At 38.1% G+C, this 21,637-nt stretch overlaps 1 protein-coding gene across 3 annotated transcripts in view; it reads left to right on the top strand.

The window, feature by feature from the left end:
• The window catches only part of MAP3K7 (mitogen-activated protein kinase kinase kinase 7), a 69,330-nt gene that overhangs the window by 2,336 nt on the left and 45,357 nt on the right, over positions 1 to 21,637 (top strand). For all 3 annotated transcript variants that reach the window (XR_015555225.1, XR_015555226.1, XM_014781116.2), the window contains exons 2-5: positions 10,936 to 11,046; positions 11,867 to 11,932; positions 12,440 to 12,485; positions 13,859 to 13,997. Coding sequence is in view for 1 of the 3 variants with exons in the window: in XM_014781116.2 (XP_014636602.2) it covers positions 10,936 to 11,046; positions 11,867 to 11,932; positions 12,440 to 12,485; positions 13,859 to 13,997 (362 nt within the window). In the remaining 2 variants the exon portion in view is untranslated. The remainder of the gene's footprint in view (positions 1 to 10,935; positions 11,047 to 11,866; positions 11,933 to 12,439; positions 12,486 to 13,858; positions 13,998 to 21,637) is intronic.

The raw sequence follows: 21,637 nt of genomic DNA, 5'->3' as shown, positions 1-21,637 counted from the left end.
TTTTCATTTTTTAATGCCAGTTTATTTTCACTTTAAAGATTGAATTTGGATCTTTCTGATGTTGAGACTATTACATAATTTCCATCATCATTTGCATACATTAAAACAGTGTTATATAATCCAGGGTTCACCGTGGGCACTCAGTAACTATTTCTCAACTTAGAATCTGCTTCTAGGTTAAAATCATGAATGAGAGAATAGAGGAAGATGACCAGAAACAAAAAGTATTTTACAAGGTTTGCAGTATTTTGTATGGTACAAATATATTGCCTATAAATAAAGAAAATTGTATTCTGTATTTTTCAGATAACAATGTAATTGAATCAGCGTTATATCAATTCAGTTAGAAACTATGTAAGAAAAAGACTGCAACCACAGACCAAATATGCAGTCATTTGGTAGATGCATATTTTTTAGGCATCAGCTGATTTTAATCCTTAAATTCCTAATGTTGTGACTCAGTAATATCAGCATGACACTTCCTAAATTCAGTTCTGATATCCAATTATGTAAGGTCTCAGCCTCAGAAACATACGTAGATTTTTTTTTTTTTAAATCATTTAGTTTTTACCATTCTGGATCAGAGTGTAGAAAATGTTAGAATAAATTGTAAGGTATGTACATTGGGGACTAGGTTGCAAGAAGTGGTAAGGGCAGTGTGGAGTGGTGAAAAGTGTACTGGGCTGGATATTTAGAAAATGTAGATGCTGTACTGATTCTGCCATAATATATTTCAGTAACTTGGAGCAAGGCACTTCAATTTTCTGGGTCTCTGATTTCTCACATAAAATGAGGGATTGAAGAAGATCATTTAAGGTCTCTTCCAGTTCTAAAATGAAAACACATTTATTGTTTGCTGTATTTATGCTCTATTTCCACAGTAAACTTTGACAGTGATCGTGATCTCCTGTGGAATGTAGTTGGTGACCAACTAATCCTGGTTAGGCAGGGCAAATGGTATCCCCATTTTGCAGATCTTGACAAGGGGTCAGAGTTTGATTTGCCAAATCCTCACGCCTAAGTAAATGGTAGAGCTGGGAATTGGACTTGAGATTTCTCACTTCTGAGTCATTTGCTCTTTCCACTGGATTTATTTACAGTGTTGTTTTAGTTTTTTCTGAAATATTTTATAACCAAACCTTATTTTGAGAATGGGGAAACAAAATACTGATTTCCTTTATAGTAGTTAGTTCTGAGCATTTAATGAATAGTCTCCTCAGTGCACAATACTGCTTAGGTACTGTGGAAGATGAATAGAAGAATTCTAGGATTCTCTCCTTAAAATTTTGACTTATTGTGAGACTAGAATAAACACAGAGCAGTTAATAATTGCATTTTCAGAACCACAAATGTAAAACTATGAATATAATGTAAATTGAGCCCTTAAGCCGTAATAGAGTTAATCACAGAAGGTTCCATTGAGTGGAAAAGAGTTTAAAACTAGATTGTGAATAAAGTAAGCATCACAGATTAGGAAGGGCACTAAGAAGAATTGTCTTTGCAGTTGTTCCTCTGCCTAGAATGCTCTTTACCCCAGAACTTCGCATGGCTGGCTTCTTCTCACCATCCAAGTCCCACCTCAGATATTACTTCCTTAGAGAAGCATTCCCTGAGCAACCTAGATCTTTGTCACTTCTCTTATCCTTCATGGCACTTACCAGTAACCAAAATTGTGTCTCCCCCAGCAAAATGTAAGGTGCCATATTCACACTTGTAACTCCAATGCCTAGCACCTGGAAGGTTTTTGTATAAATATTTGTTGAACCAGTAAATGAAGTTATCACAGCATAATCATGAGAATTTAGTTCCCATCTGGTTCTCTTATATTACATGTGATAAAACCAGAGGTTAAGATAAATTAGTAATTTGGCTAAGGCAGCATTTACACTAGAAATGAAATTTAATTCTCTTTCCAAATGTTGATTCCATTATAATGGAGATTATACTGAGCAAATACTTTTGTTTAGCAGGGCTAAAAGATGCTGTTAAGGATCAGATGCTATGAGTAAGCTATGTATTGGTGGGCCTTTACTAAAATGCTAAAAAGACCCTATTTGGCGTGGTTGCTTTTTAAAAGGGAGACCCCCAATGTTGACCTCAAGTGTAGCATAAGAGCAAAGCACATATAATCATTGCAGCATTTATATATTCTTAAGCTTCATTATAGAGGCACAAAGATTTTGTTTTAAAGGGAAATGAAGAAAGAACTTTGGCAGTGATGTATATTTTGTAGTTTTAGGTTATAGGTGTATGGGCAACTGATAATAGAGAAAAACCTCATTTGTAGCAGCCTGAATAAACTGAGTCCATAGATTTCTTAGTCAGTATTTAATTATAGATATCCAAAATTATTAATAAACTCTTCCATGTGAAATATAGTGATCATTAGTTTCAGTAGAAATCTGGAATTATCACAATGAAGAGGTAGACACAGCGATAATTTTTATATTGTGCATGTGTAGCTTAAAAGATGACAAGGGCATATTATTTGAAAGAAAGGCCTATTAAATGGGTCAGATGTCTTATGACAGACTTTAAAAGACTACATGAAAAATTCAAAAGAAAGTTTGAATAATCAAAGCTTTACTTTTGTGTTATCAAATCTGTCTTGTCAGCAGATGGCAGTTCTACTCTGCCACAGTTTATTAATAGATATTGAAGTTCTGAAATAGTTGGAGGCTCCAAGTTCTAACTAATAAATGTAAGATCTATGCTTGTTCTGTCATGTTCCAAATTTCTAGCCAAAGCAATGGCAGCATAGCCAGGGTCTGCTCACATAGTCCACAGAACAGGGCCAAACCAAACTGACAGCTATAGTCACTAAACTAAAAATAACATGAATTGGGGACAATTAAGAATTATTTCATAGTAAATTAAGAGCGTGAGGGCATAAATCCATTTAGTTTATTTTATGTTGTTTTTGTTTTTAATAATTTGACTTGGATGTAGGAATGGAGTAGCCTTCCTTCCATCCTAAAGAAATTAGTTTTTAAAGGAGTTGCTTTCTTTAAACACAGACAACAAATTCTGATTTTGATTTTTGTGCCTTTTAATACTAATCACATAGAAATATTCTATATACCATCTCTCATGTTCTTCTGTTATATTTTTTATTAAGAAATTAAATTTAGAGCCAGCCCTGATGGCCTAGTGGTTAAAGTTCGGCACTCTGCGCTTCAGCAGCCCAGGTTCGCTTCCCAGGCGGGGAACCACACCACTTGTCTGGCAGTAGCCATGCTGTGGCGGCAGCTCACATAGAAGAACTAGAAGGACTTACAACTGAAATATACAACTGTGTACTGGGGCTTTGGGGAGAGGAAAAAAAGAAAAAAAGGAGGATTAGCAATAGATGTTAGCTCAGGGGGAGTCTTTCCCTGCGGGAAAAAAAAAGGAATTAAATTTAAATCTGCTTTACTGTATGAGACTAAAGTTGTGGACCCAAAACCAAGAGGGCTGAACCATAGGAGGAAAGGTGCATATCATAAGAGAATTAATCTAAGAACATTTTAATTTAGAAAACATTCATAAATTTAGAAGGAAATATTTCTAAATTGACTTCCCTTTTAAAACCAAAATCCTCTTTACATTCCTCTGTTCTTCTGTTTTTACAGATGAGGGATTGTGAAAAATATCTTAAATATTTATTTCTAGGTTCACCATTTTGGATGGATGGGTGTGATGGAGGAGTTGCTTGTAATGTGGATGTCTGCCCTTTTTTACACTCTTGGTGAAAATTGATCTTTGGGGAAAGCTGTCATTCAAAATAATTGTTAATGATAATGTGTCAAAGAAACTTAAATTTATTCAGATATGAATGCAATCCAAAATTTGATTTGTGAACTTGAATTTGAAATTTTCTAGGAAGAAGTGACTTCCTTTCAGTGTTTTGTAATGTGAATATTAGCTTTTTCATTGTTTACCTCAGTTCTCAGTGTGTCTTAATTTGCCATTTATGCCACTCTTTTCTATTGACCTACCATGTATCAAGAAAAGCATTTTGTTGCTCACAAGAATTCTCCTTTTTCTTTCTTACTGTCTCAGTGCTCTGGAAAACTTCCATAAATAATATCAACAGCAGGGGAGGGCTCTCTGGTCTATGTGATGGCTTCCACTGAAGTATCTTGGCTTACTGTTAATTATATTGTTAATATAACCTAATGTAGTCATTCTCAAACATCAGAATCCCCTCAGCGGCTTGTTAAAACACAGATTGCTGGGCCCTACCCTCAGACTCAGTAATTCCGGTTTGGAATCTGAGAATTTACATTTCTCACAAATTTGCGAATGATGCTGATACTTCTGACCCAGAGACTACACTTTGAAAGCCATTGGCTGAAAGCTTTTGCTGGTTTTTCTCTCCTTGGTTTTTGTTTTTTTTGTGTGTGTGTGTGTGTGAGGAAGATGGGCTCTGAGCTAACATCTGTTGCCAATCTTCCTCTTTTTGCTTGAGGAAGATTGTCCATGAGCTAACATCCATGCCCATCTTCCTCAATTTTGTATGTGGGACGCTGCCACAGCATGGCTTGCTGAGCAGTACATAGGTCCATGCCTAGGATCTGAACCCGCAAACCCCAGGCTGCCGAAGCGGAGCGCATGAACTTAACCACTATGCCACCCGGCCGACCCCGCTTTTGCTGTTTTCATATCTGCTTTCTTCTTGCAAGTCTTCTCTTGGCTTCTTGTCACACTCTCCTGGTTTGCCTGCTACCTTATTGACTGTTCCTTCTCAGTTTTTGCTGGTTCTTTCTCTGTTTGTGTTCTAAATGTTAAAAGTGCTTCAAAGCTCAGTTCTGTGATCCCAGCATTTACATAATATTTTTTGGTGATCTCTTCCAGTTGATTGACTAGAAATACCAGCTAAAAGCTGATGATTCTCCCAAGTTTTTGTCTCCTGCCTGACTTCTCCTTGACTCATGTATCTGCTTTCTTTCTTGATATCTCCACTCAGATATCTAATAGGCATCTTAAACTTTGTATGGCTAAAACAGAACTCTCTGTTATTAAATATATATATATGCTTGCTGCATTCTCTCTTATCCTTCATTAAACTGTTGCCTAATCTAGATCTTTTATTCTTCTCTTTTTCTACCCGACTCTTCCTGCTGCATGTAGACCATCAGCAAGCTCTTCTGACTCTACCTCTAAAACGTATCCCAGATCTGCCCATTTTTCTACACTGCCATCAACCTTGTCCTCACAGCTATTCTGTCTTGTTTGGGCTGCTGTAATAGCCTCCTACCTGCTCTCATTTATATCCTTTAGCTTTCCTACAATCCATTCTTCACATAAGAGCTAGAATGATTTTTTTTTTTGTAAGGAAGATCAGCCCTGAGCTAACATCCATGCTACTCCTCCTCTTTTTGCTGAGGAAGACCGGCTCTGAGCTAACATCTATTGCCAATCCTCCTCCTTTTTTTTTTCCCCTAAAACCCCAGTAGATAGTTGTATGTCATAGTTGCACATCCTTCTAGTTGCTGTATGTGGGATGTGGCCTCAGCATGGCCAGAGAAGCAGTGCTTCGGTGTGCGCCCAGGATCCGAACCCGGGCTGCCAGCAGCGGAGCGCGCGCACTTAACCACTAAGCCACGGGGCCAGCCCTAGAATGATTTTTTTTTAATGTAAAATCGTATTATATCTTTCCTCCTTAAATTCCTCCAGATGCTTCCCATTGCACCTAGACTGAAATCCAGACTCCTTTCCATGGTGCAGAGAGCCAATCAGGATCCAGACTCTGGCTGTCTCTCCAGCCTTATCTTGCATCACTCTTCCCTTCTCCTACTATGCACTGCCCACACCGAATGCTGCAAGTATTTCTCTAGATCATCACTAAAATGTCACCTTTCTCAGTGAGGCCTTTCGGGACTACCCTGTTTAAGATTGGGGTGGGGAGGAGTGCACATACATATATATACACACGCACACAATTATGCTCCTTTTCTTTTTAGCACACTTATCATTTTCTAAAATATTATATCTTTTTCTTGTATATCTTGCTTTCTCTTTGTCTCCCTCCGCAAGAATATGAGCAGTAAGAGCAAGGGTTTTGGTTTGGTTTGTTCACTTCCGTGTCTTGGGTGCCTAGGATAGTGCCCAGCCTGTAGATGGTCTTCAAATATTGTTGAATAGGGAATGAGGGGGTTTTTTTTCCCATAGGGCCTTTACATTAGTTGTTTCTTTTTTAGTTGGTTCCTTGAGTCATTCAAATATCAAGTTAGTAACCTTCTCAGATGCCCTTCCCATACTCTTCAGCCTGAAGTTTCCACCAATCTCTTTGTCATACCATCTTATTTTTTTTTGTTTTCTACAGGGCGTTTTTTTGCAATCTAATATTTTTCTTATTCATCTTTTTATCTACTGTCTGTTCTCCCCCCTCCCCTTAATTGAAAGTATACCTCATGTAGATCAGAGCCTTTGTCTTATTTACTGCTGTATCTCTGTATCCCAAATGGTAGCTGGATATAGTAGACATTCAAAAAGTGTTGGGAGGCCGGCCCTGTGGCCTAATGGTTAAGTTTGGCGCACTCTGCTTTGGCTGTCCAGGTTCGGTTCCCAGGCACAGACCTACACCACTCATCAGTGGCCATGCTATGGCGGTGACCCACATGCAAAATAGAGGAAGATTAGCATAGATGTTAGCTCAGGACAAATCTTCCTCAGCAAAAAAAAAAGTATTGGTTTAAGAAGTAAACAAGTGAAGTTCGTCACTCTCTTAGCATAAGCCTCACTTTCACCCCTTGAAAGCAAGAGACCTTACCCATTTCTCCCTGCGCGCTGATTAGGCCTTCCCCTTTAGCTTTCATTGATCCTCTGAAACCCAGCTGAGCCCTGCGTTAGCTCCTTGTATTTGAGCTGTGTACAGCCTCTGATATAGGTGCCAACACTGCGCCCTACACCAGCCTTCTTCCTGCAGCCAGAACACTTTAATTTTCAGTTACCTTGCTTTTCTCGTAGCATGAGTTTTTCTGTATCATTTCCATGTCTGTTGGGACTGAGATAACCTGACTAGGGCCTCCCTCTAGCTATCTCCCTTGCCACTCTTACTTATTTGTAGCTTCCAATGTTGGCAAAGTATATTCTGTGAGGTTGCTTCCTTCTGGGGATCTCAGTGAGAAGTGTGGGGGGGATAAGTTCTTTCTGCCCTCAAATCCCTAAGCCTATCCCAGAAGGGGAAAGGTGATTCTGTTTCCATCTTCACAGACTCTCACCTTTGGCTCTCTTCAGCTGGTGTTTAAAAAATTAAGTACTATTGTTTTGTCTTGAATTTCTTCTCTACCTCCCCTTCATCCCATGAAGGCAGGGGTCAATTCTTTATACATTTTTTTCTTTTCACTGCTAAAAACTCTACATTTATGCCATTTGAAAAAATGGGAAGTCATATTTTGATACTGTGATATGGTGTTTTGTAGGATATGTATTTAGTCGTTCACATGACCAAAATATTTCTCGTATATATTTGGTCTTTGTCCATGGCCCAACTCACAGCCCCCAAAACCCTCCAAATTTCCTTCCTAAGTGATAAGAGCAATAAAGATGTCTTTTTGTATGTCTTTTGTTATGTTAATGAAGTTTCTTTTGAATGACACCTTAGAATGGGGGCTGGTTGCCAGGAGAACCAACCATGTGATTAGAGGGTTGGAACTTTTAGTCCCACCCCTCTGACCTCTAGGGAGAGGAGAAGGGCTGGAAGTTGAATCAATTACCAGTGGCCAATGATTTAATCAATCATGCCTGTGAAGTGAAGCCTCCATAAAAACCCTAAAGGAAGGGGTTTGGAGCGCTTCAGGCTTGGTGGACACGTGGAGATTGGGGGAGAGTGGCACACACAGAGGGCATGGAAGCTCCGCACCCTTTCCATATACCTTGCCCTATGCATTTCTTCCATCTGGCTGTTCCTGAGTTACATCCTTTGTAATAAACCAGTAATCTAGTAAGTAAAATGTTTGTCTGAGCTGCTCTAGCAAATTAATCGAACCCAAGGAGGGGTGTCACTGGAACTTTCAATCTGTAGTCAGTTGGTCAGAAGCACAGGTGGGCAGAGGGACGGTCCTATAGAACCGATCCCTGAACCTGTGGGATCTGATGCTGTCTCCAGTTAGATAGTGTCTAAATTTAGCTGAATTGCAGGATACCTAGCTGGTATCTGAGAATTGCTTGGTGGTTGGGGAAACTCCCCTCCACACATTGGACTCGGTGTTCAGAAAGAAGAAATGTAATTCTTTAATAAGCATTGACTCTGTGCTTCTAACCTCACTCCTTTGAATTCATAGCAGTTATTTTTCTTATCATGTATTTCAGTTTATGTGTACGACCTTAGGCATCTTGGATTTCCTTTATCATCATTTTAGATCTGTTGTTGCACCGTACATATGAAATATTTTATGGCCCTAATGTGAGTGGAGGCTTCTTAAGGCATGGGCTCTCATCTTACATGAATATGCCTGTTTTATATTTCAGGGTGTTCCAGAAAACTGCTTTCTTAAGCAGAAAGGAGGTTTATCATGTCCTCATTTGCCTACATTTTGTTCCCGTGCTTTTACGTCAAAAGCTCAGAGTCAGCCATCGTCTCAGCACTAGGTGGCACTTGTGCATCACAGTCAGTTATACACACCTAACAGTTTTTGTGACAAGTGCATGATCCACAAATATAGTGTTTGGAATCCCTGCATGGGCATTCCTGAGAATAAGAAAATGAAATAAGAAGAGACCTACTAAGTGCCAGCTGCTTTGATATATTTGTAAATACATGGTTGAAGAATATATTAAATTATTTCATAATCATTAATTCATAGTAATATCAATAGATAGGCTGGTCTCCATCCATACCTTGTTAGCCTAATGTTGTCATAAAGTTGAAATTTGTTTTAGGACCTATTTGCTATTCATCACGGTTAATTGTGAGAGAAGTGAGTAGTACAGCTCCTTACACTGATTCATACTCAACTCCAAGCACTTATTGTTCTTTTGTAGTATTTAAGGAAATGCCTGGTTTTGACTTATGAACCTTATAGATATTCACTGAGGAAAATGTAAGCATCTCCCTTTTACTCTTGAGAAAACAGAAGCTAAAAGATGTTAACTTGCCCTGCATTAATCGCTGATAGGTAGACAGAGCCTGTATTCAAACTGAGGTCTGGATTCCAGAGCCCAGGCACGCGCTTTCTATTATTCTAATGATGCTAGTTTTAACCAGTACCCGTTCATGTTAATGTAACTGGATAACAAGTGCAAATGACTGATGTTGGTTCCTTTCTCTTATGAGAGGTGTGGAAGACAGCAAGAGCCTAAACAGCAGGAAGACCCTGAGCACTTAGGGCTAGGAAGGGAAAAAGAGAAAGTCACCAAAGGAAAGACTAGCTACCAGAGGTGTTGGCCTTCTTTTGCCTAGAGGCAGCCCAGTTTCCTTTATTTTTTTTTTTTTAAAGATTTTATTTTTTTTTTCCCCCCCAAAGCCCCAGGAGATAGTTGTATATCATAGCTGCACATCCTTCTAGTTGATATATGTGGGACGCGGCCTCAGCATGGCCGGAGAAGCGGTGCGTCAGTGTGCGCTCGGAATCCGAACCTGGGCAGCCAGCAGCGGAGTGCGCGCACTTAACCACTAAGCCACGGGGCCGGCCCAAGAGGCAGCCCAGTTTCCTTTAAGTGGATCACATACAGAAGCTGAATGTAGAGTGACTTGGTTATTCTGTACTCTAGGCTTCAAATCCTGGCTTCTCTGAATACTCACTGACCATGTGATCTTGGGCACCTTGCAACTGTGTGACTCAGTTTACTTACCTTTAAATGAGGAGGGTTAAGTAAATGTGTTAATGCGTGAAAAGCACATAGACTAGTACCTGGCACATGGTAAACATTCAATAAATTTTAACCGTTTGTGTGGTTTTACACATTAAGCGACATGAGAAATGTCCTTTCTGCTTTGCATAATGTATGAAGTGGAATTTGAGCTGTAGCTCGAGTGGCCATACATCCCAGTTTACAGCTACTATCCTGGTAGTTATTATTAACACCCCCTTCTTTCTCTACAAAGAACCCATTGTAGATAATAAATTATTTGATCACCCTAGCTGCAGCCAACTTTGTTATAGAAGAGTTTTGTGCCCAGGGTGATAACTGTAATAACCTATATTTTCATATCATAAAATTCACAATGATTTGTACAAATATACTGAGTTTTACAACCATCACCATAAATCAGTTTTCAGACATTTTCACCACCTTGGTGGGATTCTTACCTATTTACAGTCAATCCCAATTTCTACTCTCAGCCCCAGGCAACGACTGATCTACTTTCTATCTCTGTAGATTTGCCTTTTCTGGACATTGCATATAAATGGAATCATACAATATGTGTGTCTCTTGTGTCTGGCTTCTTTAACTTAGAATAGTGTTTTTGAGGCTCATCCATGTTGTAGCATATATCTGTAGTTCCTTTTTCTTGACAAATAATAATCCGTTGTATAGCTAATAGCACATTGTGTCTGTCCTTCACAAGGACCAATCTTTTATCATCTATATTTTTATCCTTTCCCCTCTACTCCCAACTGGGTAAAGCTATTTTTAATTTCACAAATATGATAGCTCAAAACATTTTTTATATGTTCCTGCTTTTTATTTTTTCTAAACCATCTTCTCTCTATCCTCTCATTCATCTTGCCTGTTTTAGTTTGATTTTGTCTCCAAGAATCTTTTTTGTTTGTTGTTTTTGGTTTTACTTGAGAATGAAGAAGTGTCTAGACCATAAACTTTCAAAGACTGAGACAAGCACATTTCATTATCTCCTCGCTTTAATGAAAATTCATACTTGCTCAGTGGCAAATCAAGATAGTGATGATTTCCAAAGTCGTCTTTAATAAGTCTTTCAGATTGGCTTCAGTTTTTCGTGTTCGGCTGGATCTATTTGTTTCTAATTCTCCTGGTTTTTTTTTAACTCAGGTTGTTGGAAGAGGAGCCTTTGGAGTAGTTTGCAAAGCTAAGTGGAGAGCAAAAGATGTTGCTATTAAACAAATAGAAAGTGAATCTGAGAGGAAAGCTTTTATTGTAGAGGTAAGTAGAGATGTCATTTCTGTTGTGTAGTTCTTCACCCAAGATACTCTGTGAATTTAATATTATGAAAAAAAGTGTTTCTCCGTTAGCAAGTTGGAATTACTAAGGCATTGGTAGTGGGAATGGAGAGGAGGGAATTAATTCAAGAGATGGGAGATGGAGTGTAGGGAAGAGAGTACAAGTAGACAGAAAGAGTACAGATTTTAAGTCAGAGAGGCCAAAGTTCAAATCCCAGCTGTACCACTTCCTAGCTGTATGGTATTTAGCAGCTCACTTAACCCTCTCTGAGTCTTATCTTAAATGTCCCTCATCTTTAAAATAGAAATGATAATACCTATCTTGCAGAGTTGTGAGAATTATACAGTATCTATAAAGTGCCCACCAGGGCCCAAAATCGAGTAGGTAGACTATTCAAGCACAGTGATGAAGATGATGATGACAACAGTGACATGGCTTCTTTTGGTTTGCCTAAGTCTGCTCAATGCCATCTCTGGGATGGTGTCCTAGCATTTCTTGGCCAAGTTAATTTCTTCTTATTTGTACTTATCATGCCTTGTTCAGAACTCCTATTATAGCACTTTGCACATTGCTTTGTTTGTTTACATATCTATCCCCAGCTAAACTGTGAGAGCTCTAGGGCAGGGATTCTGTGCCATTCTGGGCAGGCACTTAGGACCACAGTGCCTGCTACATAGTAAATAGTGATTGCTGAATTATTAAACTAATATTTTGTACCACCCTAAGATTTTAAAGTAAAGATGCTATGAAATCAGTTCCTCAAAAGTTAGCACTTTTTAAAATAAATGTTAATTTGTTACAGCTTCGGCAGTTATCCCGTGTGAACCATCCTAATATTGTAAAGCTATATGGCGCCTGCTTGAATCCAGTAAGTTTGTCACTTTTTCATTGTTGCCTGTCTATAAGAAATGACACGGCAGAAGTGTACAGTTGTGTAGTTTATGAAGCTATATTGATCTGTTATCTTACATTATTTCTGGAAAAAAAATGTACGTTATGTATTTGTTTCTAATCTGTTAGCAATACAATGTATTGGAGGAGTTCTCTTAGGTGGTCTTACCCAGTAACCTTGTCTTCTTATGAGGCTTATGATATCCTGTGACAGCACCTACTCATTAGCAGTGGAGAAAGGGCCCAAAGATCTTGTGATTGTGCTTTTACATACATCTCCACTCTTAGACAGTGGGCCCCTGGAAAAGAAGATCTTAGATCATGGATACCTTTTTTTTTTCCCCTCTAGTGCCATTCACATAGTGGAGGCCAAAAGAAAGATTTTTAATGCATTTATAAAATCAAAAGTTGAACTAAGTTATCTCTAAAGTCCCCTAGAAGCTATAGCTCTGTGGTTAATTGTTCTGGCATGTGTTTCCTTTAGGTGTGTCTTGTGATGGAATATGCTGAAGGGGGCTCTTTATATAATGGTGAGTGTCATTAGATCTGTCTTTAGTAGAGTAAAATAATTGAAAAGCTTTTAATATAAACTATAAGTTACTTAATGTTCTTCACAATTTACCCTCAGAGTCCCAAAAGGAGGTAATTTAAAGAAGAAATCTATTCAAGATTAAAAATGAAAAGATAAGATGCTACAATATTAGTATAGGAAATTTAGAAGTCTATCAATCTTTTCAATTGATGATACTTCTCATAATTTTAAAAGCATTTAAGTAAAGTAAAATTTGCTTTTTAAATAGATTTTAAAATATCTTCATACTTTTTTTTCCTTTAACCTCTCTTAGCTTTGAGTCTCCTCATTTTAAAACTCTTTAACCATACTTCCATGTCATTCTGCTTTATTTTGCTTTATTTTCAAAAAGCAAAATAGTGAAAACTCACTTCATAGAACATTTTAATTATAACAGTGAAAGAAAACTGTGTATCATCTAGATACCTTTATAGAAAAGAGCTAACTCTTTTGCTCTAAGAAACACCAGCATATATAAATGTATTGTCTCTTGTTGTACCATTTATGTAAAATAAATTGTTGCATTTTATTTTATTTTATATATTTTTTGCTGAGGAAGATTCGCCCTGAGCTAACATTTGTTGCCAATCTTCCTCATTTTTTTTTTTCTTGGCTTGAGGAAGATTAGCCCTGAGCTAACATCTGTGCCAATCTTCCTCTGTTTTGTATGTGGGTTGCCACCACAGCATGGCTGACAAGTGGTATAGGTCTGTCACCGAAATCTGAACCTGTGAACTCAGGCTGCTGAAGCAGAGCGTGCCGAACTTAATCACTATGCCACGGGACCAACCGTGCATTTTATTTTTTAAATTAACATTATTCTGTATAAATTTTTACTTATATTTACTGCCTAGGTGTTCATCATTGTTAATGGACATCTAATACTCCATTGTTTTATTTGGGTGAACTGTTTCTAGTTTTTAGCTATTATAGAAAGCATAATTGTAAACATCTTAATACACATTATTTTGATTCCTTCTGTACTATTTCTCTGTGTCTGTTATAGTAGTGTGCCATCAAATTGCTTATAATTTATATTATTGTATGAAACACTGTATCAATATGAAAAAGTTGGTAATGTATATTAATTTTACTTGAATGTATGTATAACATTTAACAGAAGTACTATTAAATGTTAGGTACTTATGTAGTAGTTATCCATTTGAAATTATTAGATATTTCCATCTTTTTTTTAGAAAAGAATAAAAGCAGGACTGATGGAAGCATGTGTAGAAAAATACCCAGTCATGTGTGCTGATTGTGCTTGTGTTCACCTTGTGTCTTTTGTTATATGCAATAAAGTTCTTTTTAGTTTGTGCCTTTCTTTTGCAGTGCTGCATGGTGCTGAACCATTGCCATATTACACTGCTGCCCACGCCATGAGTTGGTGTTTACAGTGTTCCCAAGGAGTGGCCTATCTTCACAGCATGCAACCCAAAGCTCTAATTCACAGGGACCTGAAACCACCAAAGTAAGTTCTAGTAATGTGGAGGCTCTCTCTTGGCACCCCCCACCCACTCCCTGATTCAAACTGATTGTTGCACATGAATTTCTCTTTTCTCTTTCCTTTTGGCTTGCTCAAGAGTGTTTATTTTTAACTCACCTTCATCACTTAGTCATTTATCTAAGCTTGCATTTTAGAAGGTTGTCTTTAGTAGGATTTTTATTTTGGTCTAATTTTTATTAGACCAGAATTTTATCCTACTTTAGATTAGCATACTTCTAGAATCTGTTAGCCTATAAATCTTATTTCACGCATGCAGTGTATATTGTTGCCCCTAGACAGTTAGTTCCATGAGAGCAGAGACAAGTCTGTCTTGTTCCCTGCTGGATCCCTAACAACTAGCATAGTGTCCACACATAGCAGACATTCTACAGAAATTTACAGAGTGATTATTATTTGCCCTTTCAGAGGAAGGCAAAAGGGCGTGTCTGGCATCTGAGTAGAAATTGAAAATATTCTGCATTTCTCCATATTGAGGATCCTGGGACTTGGAAAGAACTTCAAAATTCTCTAAATAAGTACTTTAAAAGGCTAAAACTTTTGGGGTTTTTTGTCTGTATAGGTACTGAGTTCAAGAAAACATACATGTGGTGTTTATTGTCCCCTTTTCTCTCTAATTTTTTTCTTCTTTATTTACTTGTGACAGAGTAAAAAAGTCCCCACATGCCCTTTCCCCACCACCCCCGGCCACCATATCTGTCCTCGGATAAGAGGTTTCCCCTAGGAAATCAGTCTCAAGTATTCCATTCCCTTGATACTGGTTTAAAGCATTAAAGTGTCCCTTCTGGGTATAACTTGTCACTCTCATGTCTAATCTGATATACTCTGCATAGGTTCCAACTCTTGGACTCACCAGTGTACTTTATTTCTACTCCCAGCCTGAAACAGATTTCTCTTTCCCCAAGTCCCTGGTCAAATGATATTTAAGCCTCAGATTCATGACACTTTTATTTTTTTTAACCTGACTCCTGAGGCTGTTGTCTTAGCTACCTATCTTGGCTAGTGAAGAAGAAATCACTTAGCCTTTTTTTCCTGGTTATGGAGATTGAGTCCTCCTGTTTCCCCCTGTATTAACACAGAGCTGAATTATCAAAGCAAACTCATGAATAATATCATAGCTCTTATCCAGCAACAAATTGACTAATGATTCAAAGGGTACAGGCAAGCATCAGGCACAAAGTGTTCTTTTCCTGCAAGAGCCAGAAACCATTAGCTGTAACTCCCAAAAGTGTCCTTTTTCTTCTGCATCAGGGTGTGTTTTGACTTGGGAATAACTGACTAGTTATTAAACAATATACATGAAAATACTCACAAAAGGAGCTCATTTCAATTTTCTATTCCATAATTACGCAGCTTAACTGATTACCTCTACTCTCCATCTAACCATACCCCATAAATCCATAAATTTTAGGTTTATTTAACCAGCCTATTTAGATAGATCAGATATGGCATACTAAAATCATTTGTAGTTAGGGACTCTCCTTTTGCTGATAAATACCGTTACTGTATTTACAAGAGGTCTGATCTAGGTCATCCATTCCTCTTGGGCATCCTTATGGTTAGACTCACCTGTAGTATTGCAAGTCGTCTTTGGGGCACTCAGTATACAAATTGGGCTTTAGAATGAGAATTGATTTTTCAGAATGTACTGGGGAAAAGAAAATTCTTTGGAATGGCTATGCTTTCATATAGAATTGTATATATAAGCACACAGGCTGTATTTTATTGTTACTGGAAAACCTATGGATTCTGTGGTCAGGAAGAGTTCCTCAGAATGGCGTATAAAGAAGGCACCTGATGATTTGGTTGGGTGTTTTATACAGTATCAACTGGTGCTTGTGCCCCTGTTCTGTTTATCATTTGCAAGTTCGTTCACATGTACTTCAATAATAAAAATGTGGTTTTGGTCCTAACTTTGTGAAAGTAAGCCTACAAAGATAATTTAAGTTCATATTTCAGTGAGCCTTGCATGTCATGCATAGGGCTGGTGAACTATTAAAGTCTTATGAGTAAAAAAGTACTAATTGTAATAGTAATAATATATGATATTCAGAAAAATTACTGTAATATCTTGATTGTAACCAGGATGAAACAAGGAAACCAGTTACAGAGTTCTCATCTTTGGTAAAGAGTAGTAAGAGCTTGAACAAGAACAGTGAAACGGGGGGAAAATGTTTTTGTTGAAGTGCATATAAAGGTAAATTGTGTTTAGCTTTCTTTCTGCTTTCTGTTATCATAGAAGTATTTGTGGCATTATGAGATGTGACATAGTAGTTTGTCTGGCTTATGTTAGTAATGTTTGAGTAAAAGAAAACTAATTTTCTAAATAATCTCTCCAGTTAGAATTTTAGTACAAAATTACATACAAAGAATTTATAAAACTTATAATTATAGTGAATCCCCATATACTGCTGTTGAATATTACTGCAGTAGAGTGTGATGATGCAAAGTATACTACCCATCTTTATTTCTGACTGTCATTAAAAGGAAAACCTAAGTAAGAGTATGCTACTTGGTGATTATACTTGGGTGAGTCCAAGGAACATAGGAAAGTCAGAAGAAGTTCAGGAACCTAGGGAAGTCAGAATCTTAAGTTCAGAAAATTTTCTGGAAATCTTTCATTAGGTCATTTTAACCATAATAGAGTTGTACTTCTCCCCTATACACATACTCTAAACATAAAAATAGTTTGGGGATTGAATGTTTTTAGAAGTATCTTCAAAATAAGGACATTTAAAATAAGGACCATTTTTACCTTCTTATATATAGGTTTATTTTCCTTAATTGTATGTTGTTATTTTTAAAATAATACATGTTTATGATTTAAAAGCAAATTCAAATATTATAGAAAAATATAAAGTAAGTCTTTCCTGCCTCCCATTTCCACTCCTCTAAGGTAATCACTGGTATTTTTTTTAAGTGGATTATATTATACATAATGTTGCTTTTTTCTCTTACATGGACATCTTTTCATATCAGTATATACAGATATTTACCTCCTTATTTTTTTATTTATTTTTGTGTGTGTGAGGAAGATTAGCTCTGAGCTAACATCCGATGCCAATCCTCCTCTTTTTTGCTGAGGAAGATTGGCCCTGGGCTAACATCCGTGCCCATCTTCCTCTACTTTATATGGGACGCTGCCACAGCATGGCTTGACAAGTGGTGCATCGGTACACGCCCGAGATCCGAACCTGCGACCCCTGGGCCACAGAAGTGGAGCGCACACACTTAACCACTATGCCACCAGGCCGGCCCCCACCTCTTTATTTTTAATGGATAAATAATATTCCTTATTGCCTCTTAAGTATAGTGAGTACTTAAAATAGATACTATTCTTGGCCTTATGAGGAATCTTTGACTTGGAAGACTTGATTTATAGAGCTGTTTTTAGAAAATACAATGCTACTGAATCATTTGACATTTTGAGATTCTGTAAAGTTTTTAATGCTCTAAATTCATGCTTCTCAAACTTTCTTATCCCCTAGAACAAAGTTATGATGTAACATAACCTCAGTAGGTCTGAGAGTAGGGACATCTTAAGGAAAGTTGCATATGAATTTTGCATTCTATTTCATATATTATGCTATTTGTTTTAAAGTCAGTGTTAAGATGTTAAAAATACTTAAATTGCATAAAAATAATGGTCTAGGGAAGTGTGCTAGCTTTAACCTGGGGCTCTGTAGGCTCCCTGCCACTTATCCCAGCATACACTGACACACTGGCAAGGTTTCATACCCTACTTTGAAAAGCACATAAAGTTTAAGCCATGGTATTTAAATTCTAACATCCTCTGTGTGCTCATAGGGATTGAATAGAAATATGACTTTGATTCTTATGCTCACATGATAAGAATTTTGACACTCTAGCAATGTGGCAAAGCAGATAAACTGAAAAACCATCCTACAGCAAACACGCAGAGATGTTGCATATTACAGCAACATCCTTTTACATGCATAGGTGATCTTATAAGAAAATAAAGGAAATCGTCAGGGCAAAACATGGAGAGAAGTGGACCCTGAGTGGGAAGCAAGCTTGGAAGCCAAGGGCTCTACTGTGAGCCTCAGCCAGTATCAAGAATGTAGAGCCCCAGGTTTTAAATGGCCCCTGTGTAACTGGAGACAGGTTCTTTGTTCTGCCCCAGGTGACGTGGCAGAACTGAGACCTCTGCATAAATTCAGTATCCTTGGAGGGAACAACTTAAATAAAAGTGGGCTAGGAAAAAAAACTCAGTTTTCTGACTAGGCAAACTTTTATGTCTTAACTGAGGGTCTCCCCTCGTGCTACTGTGAGTTTGAATTTGCCTTCCCTACACAATCAAGAAAACCCTAAGACAGGTTAAAAGTGCTTTGGGATTGATAGTGTCTCAGGACATCTAAGAGTGAGTGAAACCCCATTTTAAAGTCATATACTTTCAATCCAAGCCTTTAGGATTATTGCAGATTAAGTTTGATCAGATATGAAGCCACAGTGAAAATTACCACACCCATAACCATGCAAGTTACCATGAGTGCAAGTCAGCAGAAATAACACAAAGCAGAATTAAGCCCTCAAATATTAAGACTCCAAACATTTGAAATTATCAGATATGGAGTATAAAACATATATGCTTAAATTATTTACAGAACTAAAAGAAGAATTTAAAATGTGCAAAGAATGAAATCTATCAAAAACGACCAAAATAACTAAATAAAACATTTAGAAATGATTAAAATTTTTAAATAGCAAATACAAGATAGGTGACAAGAGAATTAGTGAGCTGTAAGGTATATCTTGCATAGGGGCCTTTTAGGTAATGATATAGGGAGTGATTTACCTTTTTGAATGTATAATTAGCTTCTTTTTAATAATAATCTACTAAAAAATATCTTTTACTTTCATGGTTCTTTTTACATTTTCAAAATACTTTATAGATTTCAGTTTTTATAGGAGTAACAAGTTACATTGGGATATGAAAACCTAAGACTATGAGTATCGGTTTCTTTTTTTTTTTGGTGAGGAAGATCACCCTGAGCTAACATCTCCTGCCAACCCTCCTCTTTCTTTTTTTTTTTTTTTTTTTTCTGAGGAAGATTGGCCCTGGGCTAACATCTGTGCCCATCTTCCTCTACTTTATATGGGATGTCACCACAGCATGGCTTGACAAGCGGTGCCTCAGTGCACGCCCAGGATCTGAACCTGCGAACCCCAGGCCTCCAAAGCGGAGTGCGCACGCTTAACCGCCGTGCCACCAGGCCAGCCCCTGAGTATCAATTTCTTAAGGGAATCTTAATAGCTGGGTATATTAGTTGTTTTAACACTAGCTGCTCTTGCCAATGAGGCTTGTCACAATAGAATTTATTTCTCACTCGTGAAATCCAAAACAAATGTTCCTGTTTGGCAGATAACCTTCCATATCGTCATTCAAGGACCTGGTTAGGCTCCCACCATCTTGTACTTCTGCCATCCTCCAGGACTTTGGGGACCTCTGCATTCAGCCAGCAGATAAAGAAAGAGAATGGAGATCATGTATGAGAGGTTTTTTGAGCCAGACCTAGAAGTGACCCATGTCCCTTCTACCCACATACCGCTGGCCACAACTCAATCTTAGCCATATCTACCTGCAGGAGAGGTTGGGAAATGTCCTGTATGCTCCAGAAGAAGGGATGGGTTTGGTGAGAAGCTGGCCAGTCTCAGCCACTTCTGCCTTTTGGTCACCCAAGATCTTTACTACTCCTACCACAGGTAGAACCACTCACTGCCCTTTGCCAGTTAAACATCCCCAAAGCTCTTTTAGTCACCATCCAGCTCACAGTCCAGGATCTCGGGATGATGTACAGTCCTCTCCAACTGGTCTGGATGTGGTTCCTCATAGTCTGGAACAAATGAATTTAAAAAACAAGTTATTTGTGCCTTCTCCCGCCCCCTCCCAACACACACACACACACACACAAACACACACACAGTGGTTGAAGAGAGACAAGACAGTAAAAGTCTCCACTGGGAAAAGGGAAGAATGGGGGCATGCAGCGGTTACTGGTCTGTAGGGATAAAGTCCTCCATTGTCTGGTCCCTCTGCCCTGGAGTTGGGGGAGATTTCTTGATCAGACCCTGATTCTGCTCTTGTGGAGGAACTCCCTTATCTGTTGCTCATGACTCCTAGCTTCACCCGTTTGTAGGCTCTTCCTTGTCCATTTTCCAGAGCTATGTCAAAAGTGGGTGTGGGGCATATAGCCTCCTCAGAAGCTGTACAGCTTTCATAGCCTGCTTCCTGCTTATGGATATCAGGGGTCCTGAGGGTTGTTGTAAGACTCAAACAGTCAAAGGCTTTTTTATTCCAGACTTGGGGGGTTTTGGGCAATATAATTTCCTTAAAAGTAGGCTTTTGATCGCCCTTATTCCAATTAGTTCAATGTGCCTGTAACTACTACCAGAATTCTTTCTTAGACAAAATCTTGAACCTGGTTTATTTAATTCCTTGCCTCAATGCCTTTTCTCAGCTGAATGGAGGCAGCTTGAGACCATCAAGCTTAGGTGGGAAGTACTTTCTCTTAATTTTTTCTTTGCTGCAGTGCTGAATCTTAATTGCCCTTTGTCATTCTTATTTCCTGCTCTTTGGAATCTAGAAGCAGTCAGCTTTTCCAATCCTTTAAAGCCACAAATTATCAGAGGAGAGAAATTTTACCACGTGTTTTGCCACATCATTGCATGGATCTCTATCTTTCCAGCCTCTGATTGCAGTTTTCTTGGTGTCTACTGCTAAGCAAATACTAAATATACCAGATTTTTTTGTTACAGCAGCACCCACTTCAATGCCATTTTCTTATATTGGTTAGAGTGACACTATTGTAATAGATAAGCCCTGAAATCTCATGGCTGAACAAAGTACAAGTTTTTTCTTTTCACTTATGAAGTGAAAAGTGAATATTCCTGATTAGTGGGCAGTTTTTCACATGGTGGTTCAGGATGCCAGGCTCCCTCTATTGTATAGTTCAGAATCCTCTGCATTCGGTGGCATGTGGGGAAAGAAAAAGGAGTATATATTTGGGAGATTTTTATGGGCCGGGCTTGGAAGTGAAGTACATTGCTTCCACCTGCATTCCATTGGTTAAAATGGTCATATAGCCACATCTGACTGCTCAGAAGACTGGGAAATATAATCTTGTTGTATGCCCAGGAGGGAGAGGAAATGAGATCAGTGAACAGCTAACCAGTCTTGCTACATTAGGCTAAACTAAAGACTCTTGTTACTGTTTACCATAAGGTTAATAAGAACAAAGCAGGTTTGCAGACTTTTGGAGCATGATCCACAGTAAGAAATACTTTACAATCTAACGTGTGTACACGTTAATGTGCATAGAACTGAAACAGAACTTTCATGAAACAATATTTAATCTTACTAGTTGTGATGTACTTTGGTATTTGCTATTCCATTTTATTTTTTTAAATGCTGTCATAGTCTGAATTGATTTTGTGATCTAGATTTTTATCATATAGATTTTATAACTAGGTTTCTGCCTGAAGCTTGAGAAACAGTGTGATAGATAGATTAACTATATGGGGCAAGTAATTTATGAAGGTATAGATATCCATCCAGTCCTATTTCAGGACACCATAATACTGATCTA

Source organism: Ceratotherium simum, chromosome 19 (genome assembly GCF_057802395.1).
Source record: "Ceratotherium simum simum isolate JZ-2026a chromosome 19, ASM5780239v1, whole genome shotgun sequence".
Taxonomy (NCBI): domain Eukaryota; kingdom Metazoa; phylum Chordata; class Mammalia; order Perissodactyla; family Rhinocerotidae; genus Ceratotherium; species Ceratotherium simum.
The sequence above is the reverse complement of the archived record's forward strand: the minus strand, read 5'-3'. Positions and strand labels throughout refer to the sequence as shown.